This window comes from Schistocerca cancellata, chromosome 5 (genome assembly GCF_023864275.1).
Source record: "Schistocerca cancellata isolate TAMUIC-IGC-003103 chromosome 5, iqSchCanc2.1, whole genome shotgun sequence".
Taxonomy (NCBI): domain Eukaryota; kingdom Metazoa; phylum Arthropoda; class Insecta; order Orthoptera; family Acrididae; genus Schistocerca; species Schistocerca cancellata.
In genome coordinates, this window is record NC_064630.1 from 149,112,813 (window position 1) to 149,131,374 (window position 18,562).

Consider the following 18,562-nt stretch of genomic DNA (forward strand, 5'->3'; position numbering starts at 1 on the left):
GGGATCGGTTGGTCGGACATGTTCTGAGGCATCAAGGGATCACCAATTTAGTATTGGAGGGCAGCGTGGAGGGTAAAAATCATAGGGGGAGACCAAGAGATGAATACACTAAGCAGATTCAGAAGGATGTAGGTTGCAGTAGGTACTGGGAGATGAAGAAGCTTGCACAGGATAGAGTAGCATGGAGAGCTGCATCAAACCAGTCTCAGGACTGAAGACCTTAACAACAATGATAAATTTGTAAAAACATGTTTTTATGAAAGAGATGTAAAACACACACACACACACACACACACACACACACACACACACACACACACACACACACACACACACACACACAAGCAAGCAAGCAAGCAAGCAAGCAAGCAAATCTATGGCCAGAGCTTTGTAGCTTTAACACCCAGGTTTCTGTAGATGACAACCAGTAAAAAGTAAATCGACAAACTCTGAGGAAACATCAGATGATTGTGTATAGTTTCTCAAGGTAATAACACCAACAGTGCTGAAGCAAGCACTTCACTGATAATGGAAAAGAAAGCTCTCTATTAAGAGCGCTATGTAATCAAAAGTATCTGGACACCCCCAAAAACATATGCTTTTCATTTAGGTGCATTGTGCTGCCATCTACTGCTAGGTACACCATATCAACGACCTCAGTAGTCATTAGACATCACAAGAGGGCAGAATGGGTTGCTCCGCTGAACTCACAGACTTCAAACATGGTCAGGTGATTTGGTGTCACTTGGGTCACATGTCTGTATGCAAGATTTCCACACTCCTAAACATCCCTAGGTCCACTGTTTCTAATGTGGCAGTGAAGTGGAAATGTGAAGGGACACGTACAGCACAAAAGTGCACAGGGCGACCTCGTCTATTGACCGACAGAGATCGCCAACAGTTGAAGAGGGTTGTAATGTGTAACAGACAGGCATCTGTCCAGACCATCACACAGGAATTGCAAACTGTGTCGGGATCCACTGCAAATACTATGACAGTTAGGCAGGAGATGATAAAACTTGGATTTCATGGTCGAGCGGCTGCTCATAAGCCACACATTGCAACAGTAAATGCCAAACACCACCTCGCTTGGTGTAAGGAGAGTAAACATTGGACAATTGAACAGTGAAAAAATGTTGTGTGGAGTGACAAATCACGGTACACAATGAGGTGATCCAATGGCAGGGTGTCGGTATGGCAAATGTCTGGTGAACATCATCTGCCATCTGTGTAGTGCCAATAGTATAATTCGGAGGCAGTGGTGTTACGGTGTGGTAGTTTTTTCGTGGAGGGGACCTGCACCCCTTGTTTTGCATGGTACTACCACAGCACAGGCCTACATTGATGTTTTAGCAACCTTCTTGCTTCCCACTGTTGAAGAGCAATTCGGGGATGGTGACTGCATCTTTCAACACGACTGAGCACCCATTCATAATGCATGACGGAGTGGTTACACGACAATAACATCCCTGTAATGGACTGGCCTGCAGAGAGTCCTGACCTGAGTCCTATAAAACATCTTTGGGATGTTTTTAACGCTAAGCTGTAAAAGGCTAAGGGTAAGCCAACACCATATTTAATTCCAGCATTATCGATGTAGGGCACTGCGAACTTTTAGGTCATTTTCAGGCATGTGTCCAGATACTTTTGATCACATAATGTAAATAGCTTTGCTGCAAGTTTCAGGCTGGTTTAATGTACTACATTTCACAGTAAATGCAAAGCTGCATTCTACACAGTAAACAGTAACAACTCTTAATTAAAACATTTATTTTTAAAATTTGAATTATCTGCTACTTAAAGGGAAATATAGAAATCACAAGTAAACAAATGTTTTTATGTTATATTCGTGTGCTAATATACTATTTGTTTCAAGCTCCTGGTTATCTTTCAGTAGCAAACAGTAAGTATATAACAAGAAAATGTTTTACAATGTGTGTTTCCCCTCTTACTTTCATGGTCATCATTATAAAGAAGTTTAAAGGAAATGCTTTCGAATAGATTTTAAGGCTCTGAATGTCTCTGTTGCAATGAGAAACAATCAATGTATTTTAGTTTGTTCCTCATTTTATTTTTCGTTACTGTCACTACAACATTACAGACTTTGAGCAGTTCAGTTCACTAAGTAAATCATCTCTTGAGTTCACAGCTTTCAATCACTTACCTGTTATGAAACTTCCTGGCAGATTAAAACTGTGTGCCTGACCGGGACTCGAACTCGGGACCTTTGCCTTTCACGGGCAAGTGCTCTACCATCTGAGTTACCGAAGCACGACTCACGCCCGGTCCTCACAACTTTACTTATGCCAGTATCTCGTCTCCTACCTTTCAAACTTTACAGAAGTTACCAGGCGCGAGTCGTGCTTCGGTAGCTCAGATGGTAGAGCACTTGCCCGCGAAAGGCAAAGGTCCCGAGTTCGAGTCTCAGTTGGGCACACAGTTTTAATCTGCCATGAAGTTTCATATCAGCGCACACTCCGCTGCAGAGTGAAAATCTCATTCTGGAAACTTGCCTGTTAACTTAGGAAGAAATCTATGACTAAGTCTGCTAAAACACTTTTGCTTAGCAATCAAAGTCTGAAAAGATAATGTAAATTGTCTGAGCAATTAATATCACATATTTATCTATGGACATAAAAATTTGGAACATCAAAGGGTAAATTCAGAAGCTTTGTACAATATGCTACAGTAAGTTTTAGTACAGTTCTTCCTTTGAATTGTTGCATGGACATTGAAATAGCACATGTTGGGATAAGTACTCACAGAAGAGAAAATCAGCTAAGTTTGCTCAACAAAAGAAAAGAAATTTGGTCCTGTACTGTTCTGTGTAGATAATGTGAAAGATCTTTCTTCCCTTTCGCAGCAGTTTACCATAGGTCACTCAAGTATATAAGGGTTCTATGCGATTGGAAAAAAAGGTGCAGGCCAATAGTATATACACAGAGGGTCACCATACAGATGTAGGGTTAAGGCATTGATGTCAATCTGTTTTAGAATCTGGTACCATTTTATGCTTATATATTACAAGCTTTTTGGAGAGAAAAAATTTCTTTCTTATGGTTCCACAGGGATTCGACTAACAGAAATCTTATGAAATTCAACTTGTCCTTGAGATCCAAAAGGCCATAGTTAATTGTGTCATTGTCACATCTACTGACCAATGGAAGGCATTCAATACAGTCTGCATGGTTACTTAGTGGAGAAAACACATTAATAAATATTAAATCAGCACTGTAACTGAACTGAGGAGTTTGTAGCAGTGTGAAATCAAGATGTCACCCGCAATGGGGCAAAATCAGGCGTAAAGGTAACTTCAGAAGTAGCCGAAAGTGTTATAGGGCGGCTGTTGTTCACAATATAAATGATCCAGTGGTTTACATTAGCAGTTCAATGAAGCTGTTCACGAATGATGCAATGCTGCAGTGGAATGGAGGAAGAACTACAAACTATGAGTGACTGGTGCAGGGACTGGGAGTTCACCTCAGTGTAAACAGACATTACATACCAAGTACAAATAGGTAAAAGAGCTATTACTGATCCATTAAACATATAGCTAGTTGTAGGAGGAGAAACTGCCAAGCAGATTCACTTTTTGAATAACTCCAAGGAAATGTAACTTATCCACAAGAGAAGAGGCTTACAAAACCTTGAAGGTACAAGGAAGTATGGTACACTTCATTACGGTTTTATTTAGTAAATGCGGGAGTGTCACAGAGACACTCCTCAAACTCCAGTGGCAGACACTACGTGAGAGGTGGTGGTATCACTATGCGAGTTGCTGTTAGAATTCAGAGACTGCATATTCTGAAATGAACCATGAAACGATCATGATGGGGAAAAATCAAAGAAATTAGAGCTCATGCAGAAATCGACTATCAGTCACCCATCTTATGTATAATTCTCAAATGTAATAGGACAGCAAGGGGAAATAAAAGTGGTACCAGAAGAATGCTCTTGCCATACATCGTGAGGTGGTTTACAGCTGAAAATGCAATCATCATCAAATCCAATGGATATAGTTATAAGCAGAATGTATCACTGTAAACTGTATGCAGAGCAGAACCTCTGATAGGATACAAACGAAAGAGATAAAATCAAACAAGAGGAACACCAGGTAGGAATATCAACAATGTAGGAAAAGTAGAACTAATATGAAAAACATTTATCTGGACGCTATTGTCATTTATATGGTGAAACCTAACTCCACCATCAATTTCAGAGGTTCTTCAGGGTTGTTTTCATAGTACTTCAGAATAAGGAACATGTGGTCTCCACTGATTTGTTACAGAGTAATAGTATAGCGGCAATTTATTTGCTTTCTTATCCCAATTACCTTTGTTTCTATTAACGTATCTTCAAAGAAAGTAAAAAAATGTTTGTACCTTTTGGGATTGCATATTACAAAGTAAAATAAGAGTAATGGAACAACCCTTCAATGCAGAAGTTCTGTGATGTGGTAACTGCCACTGCAGTGACAAGTCAGCATAATGTCGTCATGCCACATTTTCATTGCTTTCAGTTAACATGAACAGGAGGCACCTGATGGCCAATTCTTTGTCAGTAAATGTGTGTCACTGGTAATATACAACACTGCTGGAAAAAACCTAGCCCATGAAGGTGCCAAGGAGGGCTAAATCCAAGTGCAGGGCCGAAGAATTAAGAAGGCATTACTGTTGTCGAGAGCAACTACTGCAAGTGAATGAAACAAGTTTCTCTCCCCCTTGTACACCTTGAGTGCCAACACCTGGCCTTTCTGGCAACTTTTGGCTTGGCTTTTGCAAGCACACAGTAGTTAGTCTTGCTCTAGCTATGAGCAGGCCACAGTCAAATCTGACATACCGAACACAAACATTTCTCAGTTTTGACAAGTTACTTGATGTACGAATTTATGTGTGTTCCAAAACTGACAGCAATCTTATCATGCACAGTATGTTTCTTTTTGTATATTACTGATATTCTTATTTTTAATAATTTTCACTACCTAACATACTTTATTTATTTTGTTCAAACAAGTCTTCAACTAGTTGGTTTTTACCACGACAGTTTTTCTTTATTGACAGCATTACTCATATGGGCATGGTATGTTTTGTATATCAGCTCCTTTATTTTCTTAAATAGCTCCCAGATCTTTAGACTATGCCGGGTTTTCGAACACCATATCCTGGCACACATTCTATCATCAGTAGTGTGTTATTAATTTTACATATTTCCTCATTTTCAGACATTTATTACTTTGAAGTTTAGTTCATAAACTTGAATTTAAAGCAATTTTCTGTATTTTACTTGTTCTGAAATTGAAGATCATTGCTTAGTCAACTGAAATTAGACATCACATTTCAATGTTTTATAATATATACAATCTAGGAAATTAAAAAGTTCAAAAATAAAAAAAATACAAATGATAATGACCAATAAGACCAAAAATTAAATTCTCTTCCATATGTGGAACATCCATAAAAATTTGCAGACATATGCCAGCAAAGAAACCCAGCTGAAGTTCCATAAAACCCTTGCTCAAGGAAGTCAAGCATGGGCAACAATGAGACATCGAAACAGTAGAATACAGACTCAATAAATGAGGTTTTTAAGATTAGTGAAAGGATGTACGAGGAAAGACCATAAAAGAAACAAGTTTAAAAGGAAATATTTAGGACTATATAACCTAAACACAAAAGTAAAGGGAAAGAAGAGAAAATGACAGGAACATGGAGACTACGTTTATGGGTGGGGAAAGTTAGGAAAGCCCTGAACAAAGAAATGTAGGAAGGCCAAAAAGAGATGGAGTACCGTAACAGGCACTTTGCCGACCTCTACGCCACTGAGTGCAGAGGCAAAAGTGAAATATTGTATTTACCCAACCAACATGATCCTGAATAACAAACTATTTTAGTTATTAAGTGTATGCCTAAGAAAGGTAACTTATACCTAGGCCTATTCTGAATTTATGCCATTTATTGATTGTTTACATTTTGATAATACAGGAGAAATAAAATAAATGGTTTACATTAATTTGTGTCTTCACTTCCTTTTTTGTTTACTTTCTAAACCAGTCATCTGTGGTATCTCCATTTTAATAATAATACTAATCATCTTTTGTAAGGCTACTGGTATTTCTTCTTTCCTGACACTACCCCCATAACATGCCATCTTCAGAGGCATTCATTATCACTGGACACATAGCACTTTTTGAATCCTTTCATAATATATTCACATGAGATTCAGTCCCAGACACAAAGAATCCAGTGGCCTAGCATGGATAATGGAGTTTCTTTAGCCCCACCACCTGGAGTATGGGTATGGTCTCCTTAAAAAAGCCAGTCACTGTAAAGCTGTCTCAGGTGGGCTTTAAAACATCTATTTATAATTTCCACTACTTGAAGCTGTGAGGTCATGCCGCCAGCAATTGCCAGATTTATGTTGTTCTTTGCTAACAGATCCTTAATTTCCCAGGTAAGGTGCCCTCAGAAAGACTGTTTCCAACAGCTTTTTGCTGTAAAGCAAAGAGTATGGTATTCTGTTCCAAATGATCTTCACCCAATCTTTCATCAGGTCACTTATCATCCCTTTCTAGACATCTAAAAGAAAGTCACGTAGGCAGTTTTTCTTCTGGTATAGTAAGCAGGCATGGCTAGAGGACAAATGTACGGATGTAGAGGCTTATCTCACTAGGGGTAAGATAGATAGAGCCTACAGGAAAATTAAAGAGACCTTTGGAGAAAAGAGAGCCACTTGTATGAATATCAAGAGCTCAGATGGAAACCCAGTTCTAAGCAAAGAGGGGAAAGCAGAAAGGTGGAAGGAGTATATAGAGGGTCTATACAAGGGCGATGTACTTGAGGACAATATTATGGAAATGGAAGAGGATGTAGATGAATTGGGGGATACGATACTGTGTGAAGAGTTTCACAGAGCACTGAAAGACCTGAGTCGAAACAAGGCCCCAGGAGTAGACATCATTCCATTAGAACTACTGATGGCCTTGGGAGAGCCAGTCCTGACCAAACTGTACCATCTGGTGAGCAAGATGTACGAGACAGGTGAAATACCCTCAGACTTCAAGAAGAATAAAATAGTTCCAATCCGAAAGAAAGCAGGTGTTGACAGATGTGAAAATTACCGAACTATCAGTTTAATAAGTCACAGCTGCAAAATAGTAACACGAATTCTTTACAGACGAATGGAAAAACTGGTAGAAGCCGACCTCGGGGAAGATCAGTTTGGATTCCGTAGAAATGTTGGAACACGTGAGGCAATACTGACCTTACGACTAATCTTAGAAGTAAGATTAAGAATTTGTAGACTTAGAGAAAGCTTTTGACAATGTTGACTGGAATACTCTGTTTCAAATTCTAAAGGTGGCAGGGGTAAAATACAGGGAGCGAAAGGCTATTTACAATTTGTACAGAAACCAGATGGCAGTTATAGGAGTCGAGGGGCATGAAAGGGAAGTAGTGGTTGGGAAGGGAGTGAGACAGGGTTGTAGCCTCTCCCCGATGTTATTCAATCTGTATATTGAGCAAGCAGTGAAGGAAAAAAGAAAAATACGGAGTAGGAATTAAATTCCATGGAGAAGAAATAAAAACTTTGAGGTTCGCCAATGACATCGTAATTCTGTCAGAGACAGCAAAGCACTTGGAAGAGCAGCTGAACGGAATGGACAGTGTCTTGAAAAGAGGATATAAAATGAACATCAATAAAAGCAAAACGAGGATAATGGAATGTAGTTGAATTAAATCGAGTGATGCTGAGGGAATTAGATTAGGAAATGAGACACTTAAAGTAGTAAAGGAGTTTTGCTATTTGGAGCAAAATAAGTGATGATGGTCGAAGTAGAGAGGATATAAAATGTAGACTGGCAATGGCAAGGAAAGCGTTTCTGAAGAAGAGAAATTTGTTAACATCGCGTATAGATCTAAATGTCAGGAAGTCGTTTCTGAAAGTATTTGTATGGAGTGTAGCCATGTATGGAAAAGAAACATGGACAATAAATAGTTTGGACAAGGAGAGAATAGAAGCTTTCGAAATGTGGTGCTACAGAAGAATGTTGAAGATTAGGTGGGTAGATCACGTAACTAATGAGGAGGTATTGAATAGGATTGGGGAGAAGAGGAGTTTGTGGCACAACTTGACTAGAAGAAGGGATCGGTTGGTAGGACATGTCCTGAGGCATCAAGGGATCACCAATTTAGCATTGGAGGGCAGCGTGGAGGGTAAAAATTGTAGAGGGAGACAAAGAGATGAATACACTAAGCAGATTCAGAAGGACGTAGGTTGCAGTAGGTACTGGGAGATGAAGGAGCTTGCACAGGATAGATTAGCATGGAGAGCTGCATCAAACCAGTCTCAGGACGGAAGACCACAACGACGACGACAACGACAACAACAACAACAATTGGTTTTCTGCAAAGAAATCACACATTGGGGGGAACTTGCTTCACTCTGCTAGTGCACCCAGCATTTCTGTTATTCTGGTATTTTTATTGAGAGAACTTTTTACAGGAATGCCTCTAACATCCTTCATGTAAACAGTGACATTTGACAACATATCAAAATAAAATGATGTCTGGTCAGCACTGACCCCATGGCCTCCCAAGCAGTCATGCTGTTTCCTTAAATGGATTATATGATGATAATATACAAGCAGTTTTTCATCAAATGCTGCAGAAAGTTGCTGAGCTAGCGTTGTTTTATGTCTTAACACAAGCCCTACCCTCTTCTTCACCTTTTTACATCAGCCAATGCTTGCTTTGAATTGCACAACACATGCAGCTGAAAAATTCCTCTTGATCACCAGGGTCTTCATTCAGGTAACTTCGTAACTGGGATGCTTTCACTGAGTTTCCCTTGCACATATTGAACAACCCATTGCTCCAATCATGAAACACTCCCTGCTTCAGTCCACTGAAAATCTTGTGCCTAAAACTAGCATTTTTAAAATTTATTCTTTATCTGGTGTCACCAACTTGTCACCAACTTGTGACAGCAAATGTTCTTCCTGTTGTACAGTTTTTCATGGCCTCTGTTTCATAGGTCACTATTAACTCAAAATGAGTGTTGTATTGCATGCATGAACCAATTGAGAACCATAAACTGTTAGATCATCTTTCTCGACAGTCATGGTTGTAATTTACATCCATTACCTATTTTTACAATCTACAGTACTTACAAACTTAACAATAAAATCAACCTGAATGGCATCAATACATGGTCCTCTCAGCTCATTACAAAATATTTGTTTTGTTATTCTCTAACAAACTACTTAACCTGACAGCATTTGCAAACATGAGAGGTACAGCATTCAGAATATGGCTAAAGTGCTCTTACGGTCTCAACGGATTTTCGCTGTGCACTGCAGTTGACAATTCGTCATCATTTGTTATAGCCAGCCCGATGATAGTGTGCAGTAGCCAATGAGAATAGCTGTACCTTATAACGTCGGTTATCACAAATACGTGACTTTTTTCCCTCCAGAAAGTCATGATTTCCAACACTGTGGTTGGGTAGTGGGGAGGTTAGTGTTTACCACACCTTCCGCGAAGAGGTCATTAGAGACTGAGCACAAATTCAGATTAGTATAAGACGGAGAAGGAAAATGACCGTGCCCTTTCAAAGGAACCATCCCAACATTTGCCTCAAGTGACTAACGGAAATCGCGGCAAACCTAAATCAGGATGGCTGGCTGTGAGTTTGGATCGCTGTCCTTCCCAATGTGAGTCCAGTGTGCTAACCACTGCATTAGCCCACTTTGTTTGTGGTGAGGCAGGAACCTAAGAGCAAATCTTAAATTGCTGCAAGCAGAATAAAATATACGCCAACTTCATGCACGAAGTGAAGGAAACTGCAAACAAGAATCTCACTGGCTATTTAAATCTGACCCATGATTCATCTTGTTGACTTCCCACCACTCATCAGACGAGCCATTGCCAACAGCAGCCCATAAGGGAAAATTCACTGACATAGTAGGTACATTTATCTCGGTACTGATATTTCACATGGAATTAATTTATCAAATAGAGAATGAAGTCTTCCTGAAATACTATTTACTGTACAAAACAAGCAAAAATTCAAATGTCAGTTTAATTCTCATTACATACTCCAGTTGTTGAATTTCATTATACAAAATAATCCTGACAAGCAAGCAACAAAATCTGTCAAAGCAACCCTGCCATACCTTCTGCTGAGTAGAAAAGGAAATGGGTATTATTATTAGCTGATACTTAAATTCACACCCTTCCCCTATTACAACAGAATATGTGATGTAAGTAACAAATCCAGCTGACCTATTTTCAGTCTAGTCTGTCAGTCAACATTATCTGTATAATGCAAGAATATGAAATTATCAATGCTGGTACAGGAGTCGATTGTTTCTTGCAAATAATGCTACACATATACAATTGTGCATTTGTAATCAAAACGGGCAACTGTAAAATCTTTCAGTATCTAAAATGCTCCAGGATCTTCCACTGCATCTCTATAATATGGTCAAACAAAAATTTGATGTAAATACTCCAAATAGCTATAATGAGAACTTTCCAGATTTAAGTCATATGACCCACTAACAAGTTCATGTTTAAAATCAGTAGTGGTGAGGCGTATAAATGCTTAATATTTTCCCTACTTAATGTTAGCACACTGCACAAGGAACTAGCTGAGCATAAGAAAGAACTTAACGGAAATATACAGTGACATACCTGATTCTTTTCTATTATTCTGTTCAGCATAAGCACTGCTTTGCACTTTTGTTCCCAAATCATCAACCAGAAATGGCCTGTTGTATGTGGCAAAGGGCCCTGTGTCAAGATATACCGACGGTGTGCCCTTTCCATCTGCAAAAAAGAATAAGCAGAAGGAATTTGCAAGTTATCACCAACTTCACACCATTAAATTTATTAATAACAGCATCACAACATGTTAGTACTTATTTACATATTTCACCCCATAAATATAGAAAATATGTGGATTGGAACGTGAAAACCTTAGGTTGAGCTAGTCAATGCGTAAAACACTCTAGAGAAAATATTAATCTATGGAAAAGTAAAGAACACAGACATGACACAGCCCAAACATGTGACTAGTGCTTTCAACAAAATGGTACAGCAGTCAATAAACACACACCTTGACAAAAAGCCAGCCAGTCACTAAGATAAAAAAATTCACCCAAACACGTTATTAATGTATCCAGCAACACCTGAGGAACTGTCAAGAATCCTAAAAGAATTACCTAACAAATATTTGGATGCTGATGACATACCAGACACTGATGAGATACCAGACACTATTATCAAAGTTAGCGTAACAATTATTGTGGAATCACTAACAGACATAATGAGAGAGGTGTATTTCTAAAGAATCGAAAAACTGCGAAAATAACAACTTTGCAAGGGTGCAAAAAGTGATATTGCTAATTATAGGCCAGTTTCAGTATTGTCAGGCTTCAGCAAAATTATGGAAAAAAATGTTGCTTACAAGATTAACAGTTTTCTTAAATAAAGAATAAGTTATTCCCAACATGGCTTCAGAGCTGGAAAGTCAACACAGACAGCAATTTTTGCCTTCTAAAATGAAGTATTAAAAACAGTGGATGACAAGAACATATATATAGATATTTCTGGATCTAAGTAAAGCCTTCAATGTTACTCATCATGGCATTCTCTTGCATAAATTAACGAATTATGGAATTAGAGGCCAGTCTGAAAGGTGGCGCCAGTCGTACCTCAGTAACCATCAGCAGATTACAGAAACAAAACACAAAGATACTGAAACACAAAAAAAGTCTAGTTTTTACAATGATGAGGAGAAAATCAAGTATGGAATCCCACAACGGTCAGTTATGGGACCTGTCCTGTTTATGTTGTATATAAATGACATGGCTAGTAAAATACATGATGGAACCATTTCACTCTTTGCAGAGGACACTAATATTCTAATTAAATAACAAAATGAGGAAAATCTGCAGGAGGCTGCAAAATCATTTATGCGCACCTTAAGGCATTGGCTCAGGACCAATATGCTCATCATAAATTCTGAAAAACTGTGGCAGTTAACTTCCACACCACACAAAACCTCCATCCTGCAAACTTTGTTTTCACTATCGAAGGAAAAAAAAATGTGCCTAAGGCCAGTGTACAAAGTTCCTAGGTATTTATGATCAGGAAGATCTGAAGCAGGAGGTGCCCTAAACAGTTTAAATAAGGGACTGAATTCACTAGCATATGCTGTTAGGATCCTCACTCAGAATACAAGCTGTTCATCAGTGCATTGTAGTATACAGTCGCTACTTATGTATGGAATAATCTTTTCGGGGAATTCCACAAATTCTCCAAAAAATATTATCAGGGTGATTAAAAAAACAGCTAAATGCAAAGATTCCTGTAGACCACTTTTTAAAACTCAAAATATTCACACTGCCTTGCTTTTATATATACAAAATACTAATTTTCACAAAAGGGAGTGTCTCAAAAAACGAAAATCTTTGCAGACACAGCTATTATATACAGACTTATGAAACTAGGCAGAAGATGAACGTACACATGAACACAGCAAATACAAACTTACGCAAAAAATGTGAGTATTATACTGGAGCTATGTTACATAACCATTTGTCTTCTTATCTAAAATGCATACCAACATTAAATGTATTTAAAATAAAGTTAAATAGTTCTTGCTTGACCACTGCTTCTATTCTTTGTCTGAATTTATGGAACATCATAATAAGTAAACCTCATTAGCCAAATTTTACTAACTGTCAAGACATAATATATTTTACTTTGCACTGATCACGTCATTTCACTTAGTAACTGCTATTATCACATGCAGAAGCAATTCAAAGTTTAAAAATTAAATGCCATGCCCCTAAGAGAGAATGCATGTTTGGATTTTCAGTTAAATAGAGCATAATCTGATCTGTATATAATTTTAGACGACCTCCATAAAGTAATATGAATTGATCTGACTGAACAGATACGATTGATACGAGTGATTCACAGTCTAAAGATAAGCTGACTAAAAACCAGGTAAAATTTGACAAACAGTAATTAATTAATGGCATGAACAAAAGCCAAGGAGTCGAGATAAATTCTTACACGTCTTAACTAATGTCCTTGTAGAAATATCATGAGCAGAAAAAGTTTGAAACCAGTGCGTCTAAGTATTGGTATGCACACTACACCTAAATAATGTATGAATCTTGATGCTACTGTGTTAGGAGACTATAGTACAATAAACATATAAATAAATATACACAATTATGATGCAACATTATGAATCTGCCCTCAAGACAACAAAGTTAATGCCAAATACCGTATTAAATGAATTTAGTAAAGTGGCTTTGGGAGTCATCAAAACAGAGATGGATCACAAAAAGAAAGTAGCAGTAATCCTCATGAAATATTAAATATTTATTATATGTCCACTACTTTATTGCGATCTTCATCCAATGTTTAAAGTTTTTGCTGGCTTTTGCCACCATGTGTGACTGGCACTATCAAAGGCACACTCTCCAATGCTAATGGAAACATTGAAAACATTTGCCGAAGAGCCAAAGACAAAACACAAAAGCCAACAGGTGTCAACAAGTGCCATTACATCTTCAAAATTCTCTATTAAATATATACTGTGCCAATTGTATGTAACAGACCAAGATTAAGAAATACGCAAGAAAATCGGGATCACTTTTGCCGATTCTCAACAAAAAGTGTTAGTTGGAGTAGTTTAACTTCCTGTCTGACCAGTGAATTATTTGTTGCATCTACAATTTCTAAACACCAGTACACTGTTTCAATTTAAACACATAAGAAACAAATGAAAACACTTCACACAAATGATTAAATCATGGCATATCAAGAATATTGCTACAATGTAACAGTATTGTATGCATTTAGGAGTTGAACCAGCATTTCAAATACAAAAACCTACTTTGCTCCGAGTAGTATTGCTTCAGATCTCTCATCTCCATAGTAACAGCAGCTGAGCATTGTAATTAAAGTATATAACTGCTTTCAGAATAAGTTAGTGAACCATACTTGATACAATGACTCACAACATGCTAATTAGAGAGAGTTACAACACTATGGAATTATAGAGAATGCTCGTAAATTGCTGCAGTCATACATAACCAACACTAAACAGTGTGTATAAATCACCAGATAATAGTTTCATTACTAATGACTAAATATGTACCACAACACTATTCCTAAATCTCTTCTGCTTATGGCTTGAAAATGATTTGCCCTAAATATTGACTTGTGAAACAGTATTGCATGTCACTGGCAACATCACTTGTTCAAGATACAACCTGGAGAAGTTACAAAATAAATTAGCAAACTCAGTAGATAGATTTATGACTAGGTACTACACAAACGTGTTACAAGTAAATATCAACAAAACAGAAGTAATCATGTTAAATATAAATGTTCCCAACCACAACAATAAATCTGAAGTTGCTTGGGTACCATACTAATTAAATATATAGTTGGGATATTTGCAGAGATAAGGTGAATTGCCTATTGCAAGTCGAGAAGCTGTGTCAAGAAGCTATCTCAGTGAAACATGCTACAAGTATTTTTTCCTTTATCAGTACCAGTATGGTTTACAGAATTTTACCACATGAGGAAACTGCACTAGACCATACATTGTGCTTCAAGGGAAAAGTATGACATTAGGTGCTCAGCCGATATCCTAGTATGTGAGGCACACACTCTTAAGGAACCGAATTTTATAACAGTCCATGGGTTCCATGTATACAACTGCTTAGCATAATGCAAAAAACCTTAACAATGTTTCCTCGATATCTTTACATAAGAAATGGATGAAAAAAAGTTAAGTTCAGTTATGAATGTAAAGAAACGTTTGTTAAACTTACATGTTCCACATCATTACAAAGTGTTGTATTCATGATCTACAGAACAAGTATTAATCTAACATGTGCAACTGAACTACCAAATGCTCAAATGCAAGAACATCAATAATGTGTAACAAATGTTCCACAGTTCTGATGCTGGTGTATATAAATGTATATGGGTATTATTAAAAGTCATATCTTCAGTTAAATAGTATGGCGCATCATTTCTGTAGCTAAATGAGACACTTTAGCCTTTTACAACATTAAGTTCCAGGTATGTCAACCTGTGGTACTGGTACAATATGTACTATGCAAATTTACCTCAGTAAATGCCCTCTAGCAACCTAAATTAACTTCAGTTTGACATGAATTTCAACTTTTAACTAGCTGTATCGCCTTCTTAGGAAGACAGAGATCCCGCATAGAAATATTTACAAGTAAATAACTCTATTGTGTTTTAAAATAAACTACCTCAAGAAAGTACAGTGTCATCACACACTTACCGTGATAAGATTTGCATTGATATAGTTGCAGGATCCCTTTGTGAGAACAACTCTGCTATGATCATATGGACTGACATCTCTATACCTGTTAAGATTCTTGTTTTCTGCTTTCTTTGCTTCAATGAGTGTGTAATCATTGTTTAAACTCTCATCCCTTATGCGCTGGAAAGAATAGCTTTTATGAAGTAAAAGTCTCTATACATGCTCAAAATTAAAGTCGAACACACAACGAAAGCAAAAGCTGTACGAGTCACCAGCAAACAACAAAATACTATCATTAAGTCACGCGGTTTTCAATTCGGCGAAAGACGTGTTCTTATGTGTAAAACACAACTGATTATACGAAGTTTTATCTACAGGCGTCTATGCCCGTCAGACCACGGTTCTCCACAATACAACATAATTTATGCATTTAATATAAAAAAATTGATATTATTGACTGGCTGTGTAATCAAATGTCAACACTATGAAACATTTTTGGAAATTTTACGAATACAATCTGTCCTTGAACTTGAACCACTTCCAATCCGAGTATTTAGAATTTCGGTATAAGGGTGCACACCTGGTACAACTGCGTCCACGCTCTAATCGAGTCTATTTGCACAAATTCCGCTTCAATATTATTTTTACCAGGAGTCCTGCTCATCTTACACACATCCACTACACCATTTATCCACTACCGCACACACTCTCCTCATAAAACCTTGCCTTGCCAACACTACGCGCTACAGCTACCGACATCCGTAGACGGTCTGCCAACATAAACATCACAGAGCACAGAAGTTAGTTGTTGACGTCACGAAACGCTATGCATTGTACTTCTGCTTTGCTTACGAAATTATTTTAATTTAAACATAAAATCTTAAAATATTAATTTGAAATCCATATTACAAATATCCAAATTCAGAAGTCATGTCAAGGTTGTTTAAGGAAACACGATATTTAAATACCGGTACTGTTATAATGAAACGAAAAGAACTCGCAGTCACAAATTTTTCCGTGGTAGATGAAATTATAATGTGAAAAGTAATTTTCCATGCCAAAAACCAGGATGCTTATTAAAGAACAACTTACTTGAAAACAAGATATTTGTTACCCATAGACTACGGTTTTCACTGAGCTACCAGAACAGTAAGTACGTCTCATCTGTTAATAGTAAAAACAATAGTTTGACTTTACACATGTTGTTGTGATGATCTAATGTTGTAATTTGCAATATTAGAAGCAAAGGTCGGTTCGCTTCTGATATTATACATTATAATAACATGAAACCTCGATAATGAACATTTAAGTTATTTATGAAAGAAAGCAGATTGCAACACTTGCAGCTTTTGACACCTTTTCACATAACATTAGATTAGCACTATAGGGCATTGAAGATAACTCACTCGAATTACATGAGTCTCAGCTACCAGTAGACTAAAGGTAAAACTGTCATCTGTGCTAACCGAATGTTGGTTTAACGTTGAATGAAATTAAGATTAATGATAAGCTCAGACAGGCAGGTACTAGAGATGTTAAACTATCACAAGATCCTCATAAAAATACAGTGAAAAATAATGTTAGTATATTGCATCAGAATATCGGGGGATTAAAAAAGTAGACAAGCTCCTTTTTTTCTTTAGAAGATTTAGAAACAGAGGTTGGAATATATGTACTATATCTATCTGGACATCATATAGTCACAAATATGGAAGAGGTAAATAATGTAGATGGACATAAACTTTCAGCACATGTGAGCAGAGACACTATGGAGAGACGAAAGTTGCCATATATGTTAAAATTCATCATAGTGTGAAAAATTTAGAAACTAAAAATTTTTGTGTAGAGCAAGATACAGAAGCATGTACCTATAAGCTTAAACTAAATAATAGTACTTTTATGATTTTAGCTGTGTATAGGTCCTCACTGGGAAATTTTCAGCTATATCTGAAAAAATTGAATTCTTTGCTGTGCTGTTTGTCAGACAGACGGAAACAAATTATTGTTTGTGGGGATTTCAATGTAGATTTTCTGAAAGAGTCTGATAGAAAGAATGACCTTCAAGTATTACTTGGTCCTTTCAATTTTACATCAGTTATTGATGCTCCTGTTTGTGTAGTGGAAGAAAGCAGCACACTGATAGATAATATTTTTATAGACCAAGATAAAATAATAAATTAAACCTTTTCCTGTTAAGAATGGTCTTTCTGATCATGATGCACAGCTAGTTACAGGATATGACATAGCTCCGTACAGTGAGGTAAAGCAGTCCTCTAAAATAGTCATTTTATTAATGATTTAACCATTGTAACTTTTAGGGGAAGCTTGCAGCAGTTGATCTGGGATGACGTGTACAGGGAATCTGATGCTAATTTAAAAGTTAATCTACACTCCTGGAAATGGAAAAAAGAACACATTGACACCGGTGTGTCAGACCCACCATACTTGCTCCGGACACTGCGAGAGGGCTGTACAAGCAATGATCACACGCACGGCACAGCGGACACACCAGGAACCGCGGTGTTGGCCGTCGAATGGCGCTATCTGCGCAGCATTTGTGCACCGCCGCCGTCAGTGTCAGCCAGTTTGCCGTGGCATACGGAGCTCCATCGCAGTCTTTAACACTGGTAGCATGCCGCGACAGCGAGGACGTGAACCATATGTGCAGTTGACGGACTTTGAGCGAGGGCGTATAGTGGGCATGCGGGAGGCCGGGTGGACGTACCGCCAAATTGCTCAACACGTGGGGCGTGAGGTCTCCACAGTACATCGATGTTGTCGCCAGTGGTCGGCGGAAGGTGCACGTGCCCGTCGACCTGGGACCGGACCGCAGCGACGCACGGATGCACGCCAAGACCGTAGGATCCTACGCAGTGCCGTAGGGGACCGCACCGCCACTTCCCAGCAAATTAGGGACACTGTTGCTCCTGGGGTATCGGCGAGGACCATTCGCAACCGTCTCCATGAAGCTGGGCTACGCTCCCGCACACCGTTAGGCCGTCTTCCGCTCACGCCCCAACATCGTGCAGCCCGCCTCCAGTGGTGTCGCGACAGGCGTGAATGGAGGGACGAATGGAGACGTGTCGTCTTCAGCGATGAGAGTCGCTTCTGCCTTGGTGCCAATGATGGTCGTGAGCGCCACAATCAGGACTGCATACGACCGAGGCACACAGGGCCAACACCCGGCATCATGGTGTGGGGAGCGATCTCCTACACTGGCCGTACACCACTGGTGATC

The 18,562-nt window shown here is 38.3% G+C and overlaps 1 protein-coding gene across 5 annotated transcripts in view; it reads right to left on the minus strand.

Annotated features, from left to right (window-relative positions):
* Window positions 1–16,085, minus strand: part of LOC126188888 (tyrosine-protein phosphatase non-receptor type 2-like) — a 56,682-nt gene extending 40,597 nt beyond the window's left edge. For all 5 annotated transcript variants that reach the window (XR_007537872.1, XM_049930572.1, XM_049930570.1 and 2 more), the window contains exons 1-3: window positions 15,905–16,085; window positions 15,343–15,504; window positions 10,692–10,826 (exon numbers count right to left, since the gene is read on the minus strand). Coding sequence is in view for 4 of the 5 variants with exons in the window: in XM_049930572.1 (XP_049786529.1) it covers window positions 10,692–10,826; window positions 15,343–15,504; window positions 15,905–15,988 (381 nt within the window). In the remaining variant the exon portion in view is untranslated. The remainder of the gene's footprint in view (window positions 1–10,691; window positions 10,827–15,342; window positions 15,505–15,904) is intronic.
* Between the last annotated feature and the right edge of the window lie 2,477 nt (window positions 16,086–18,562).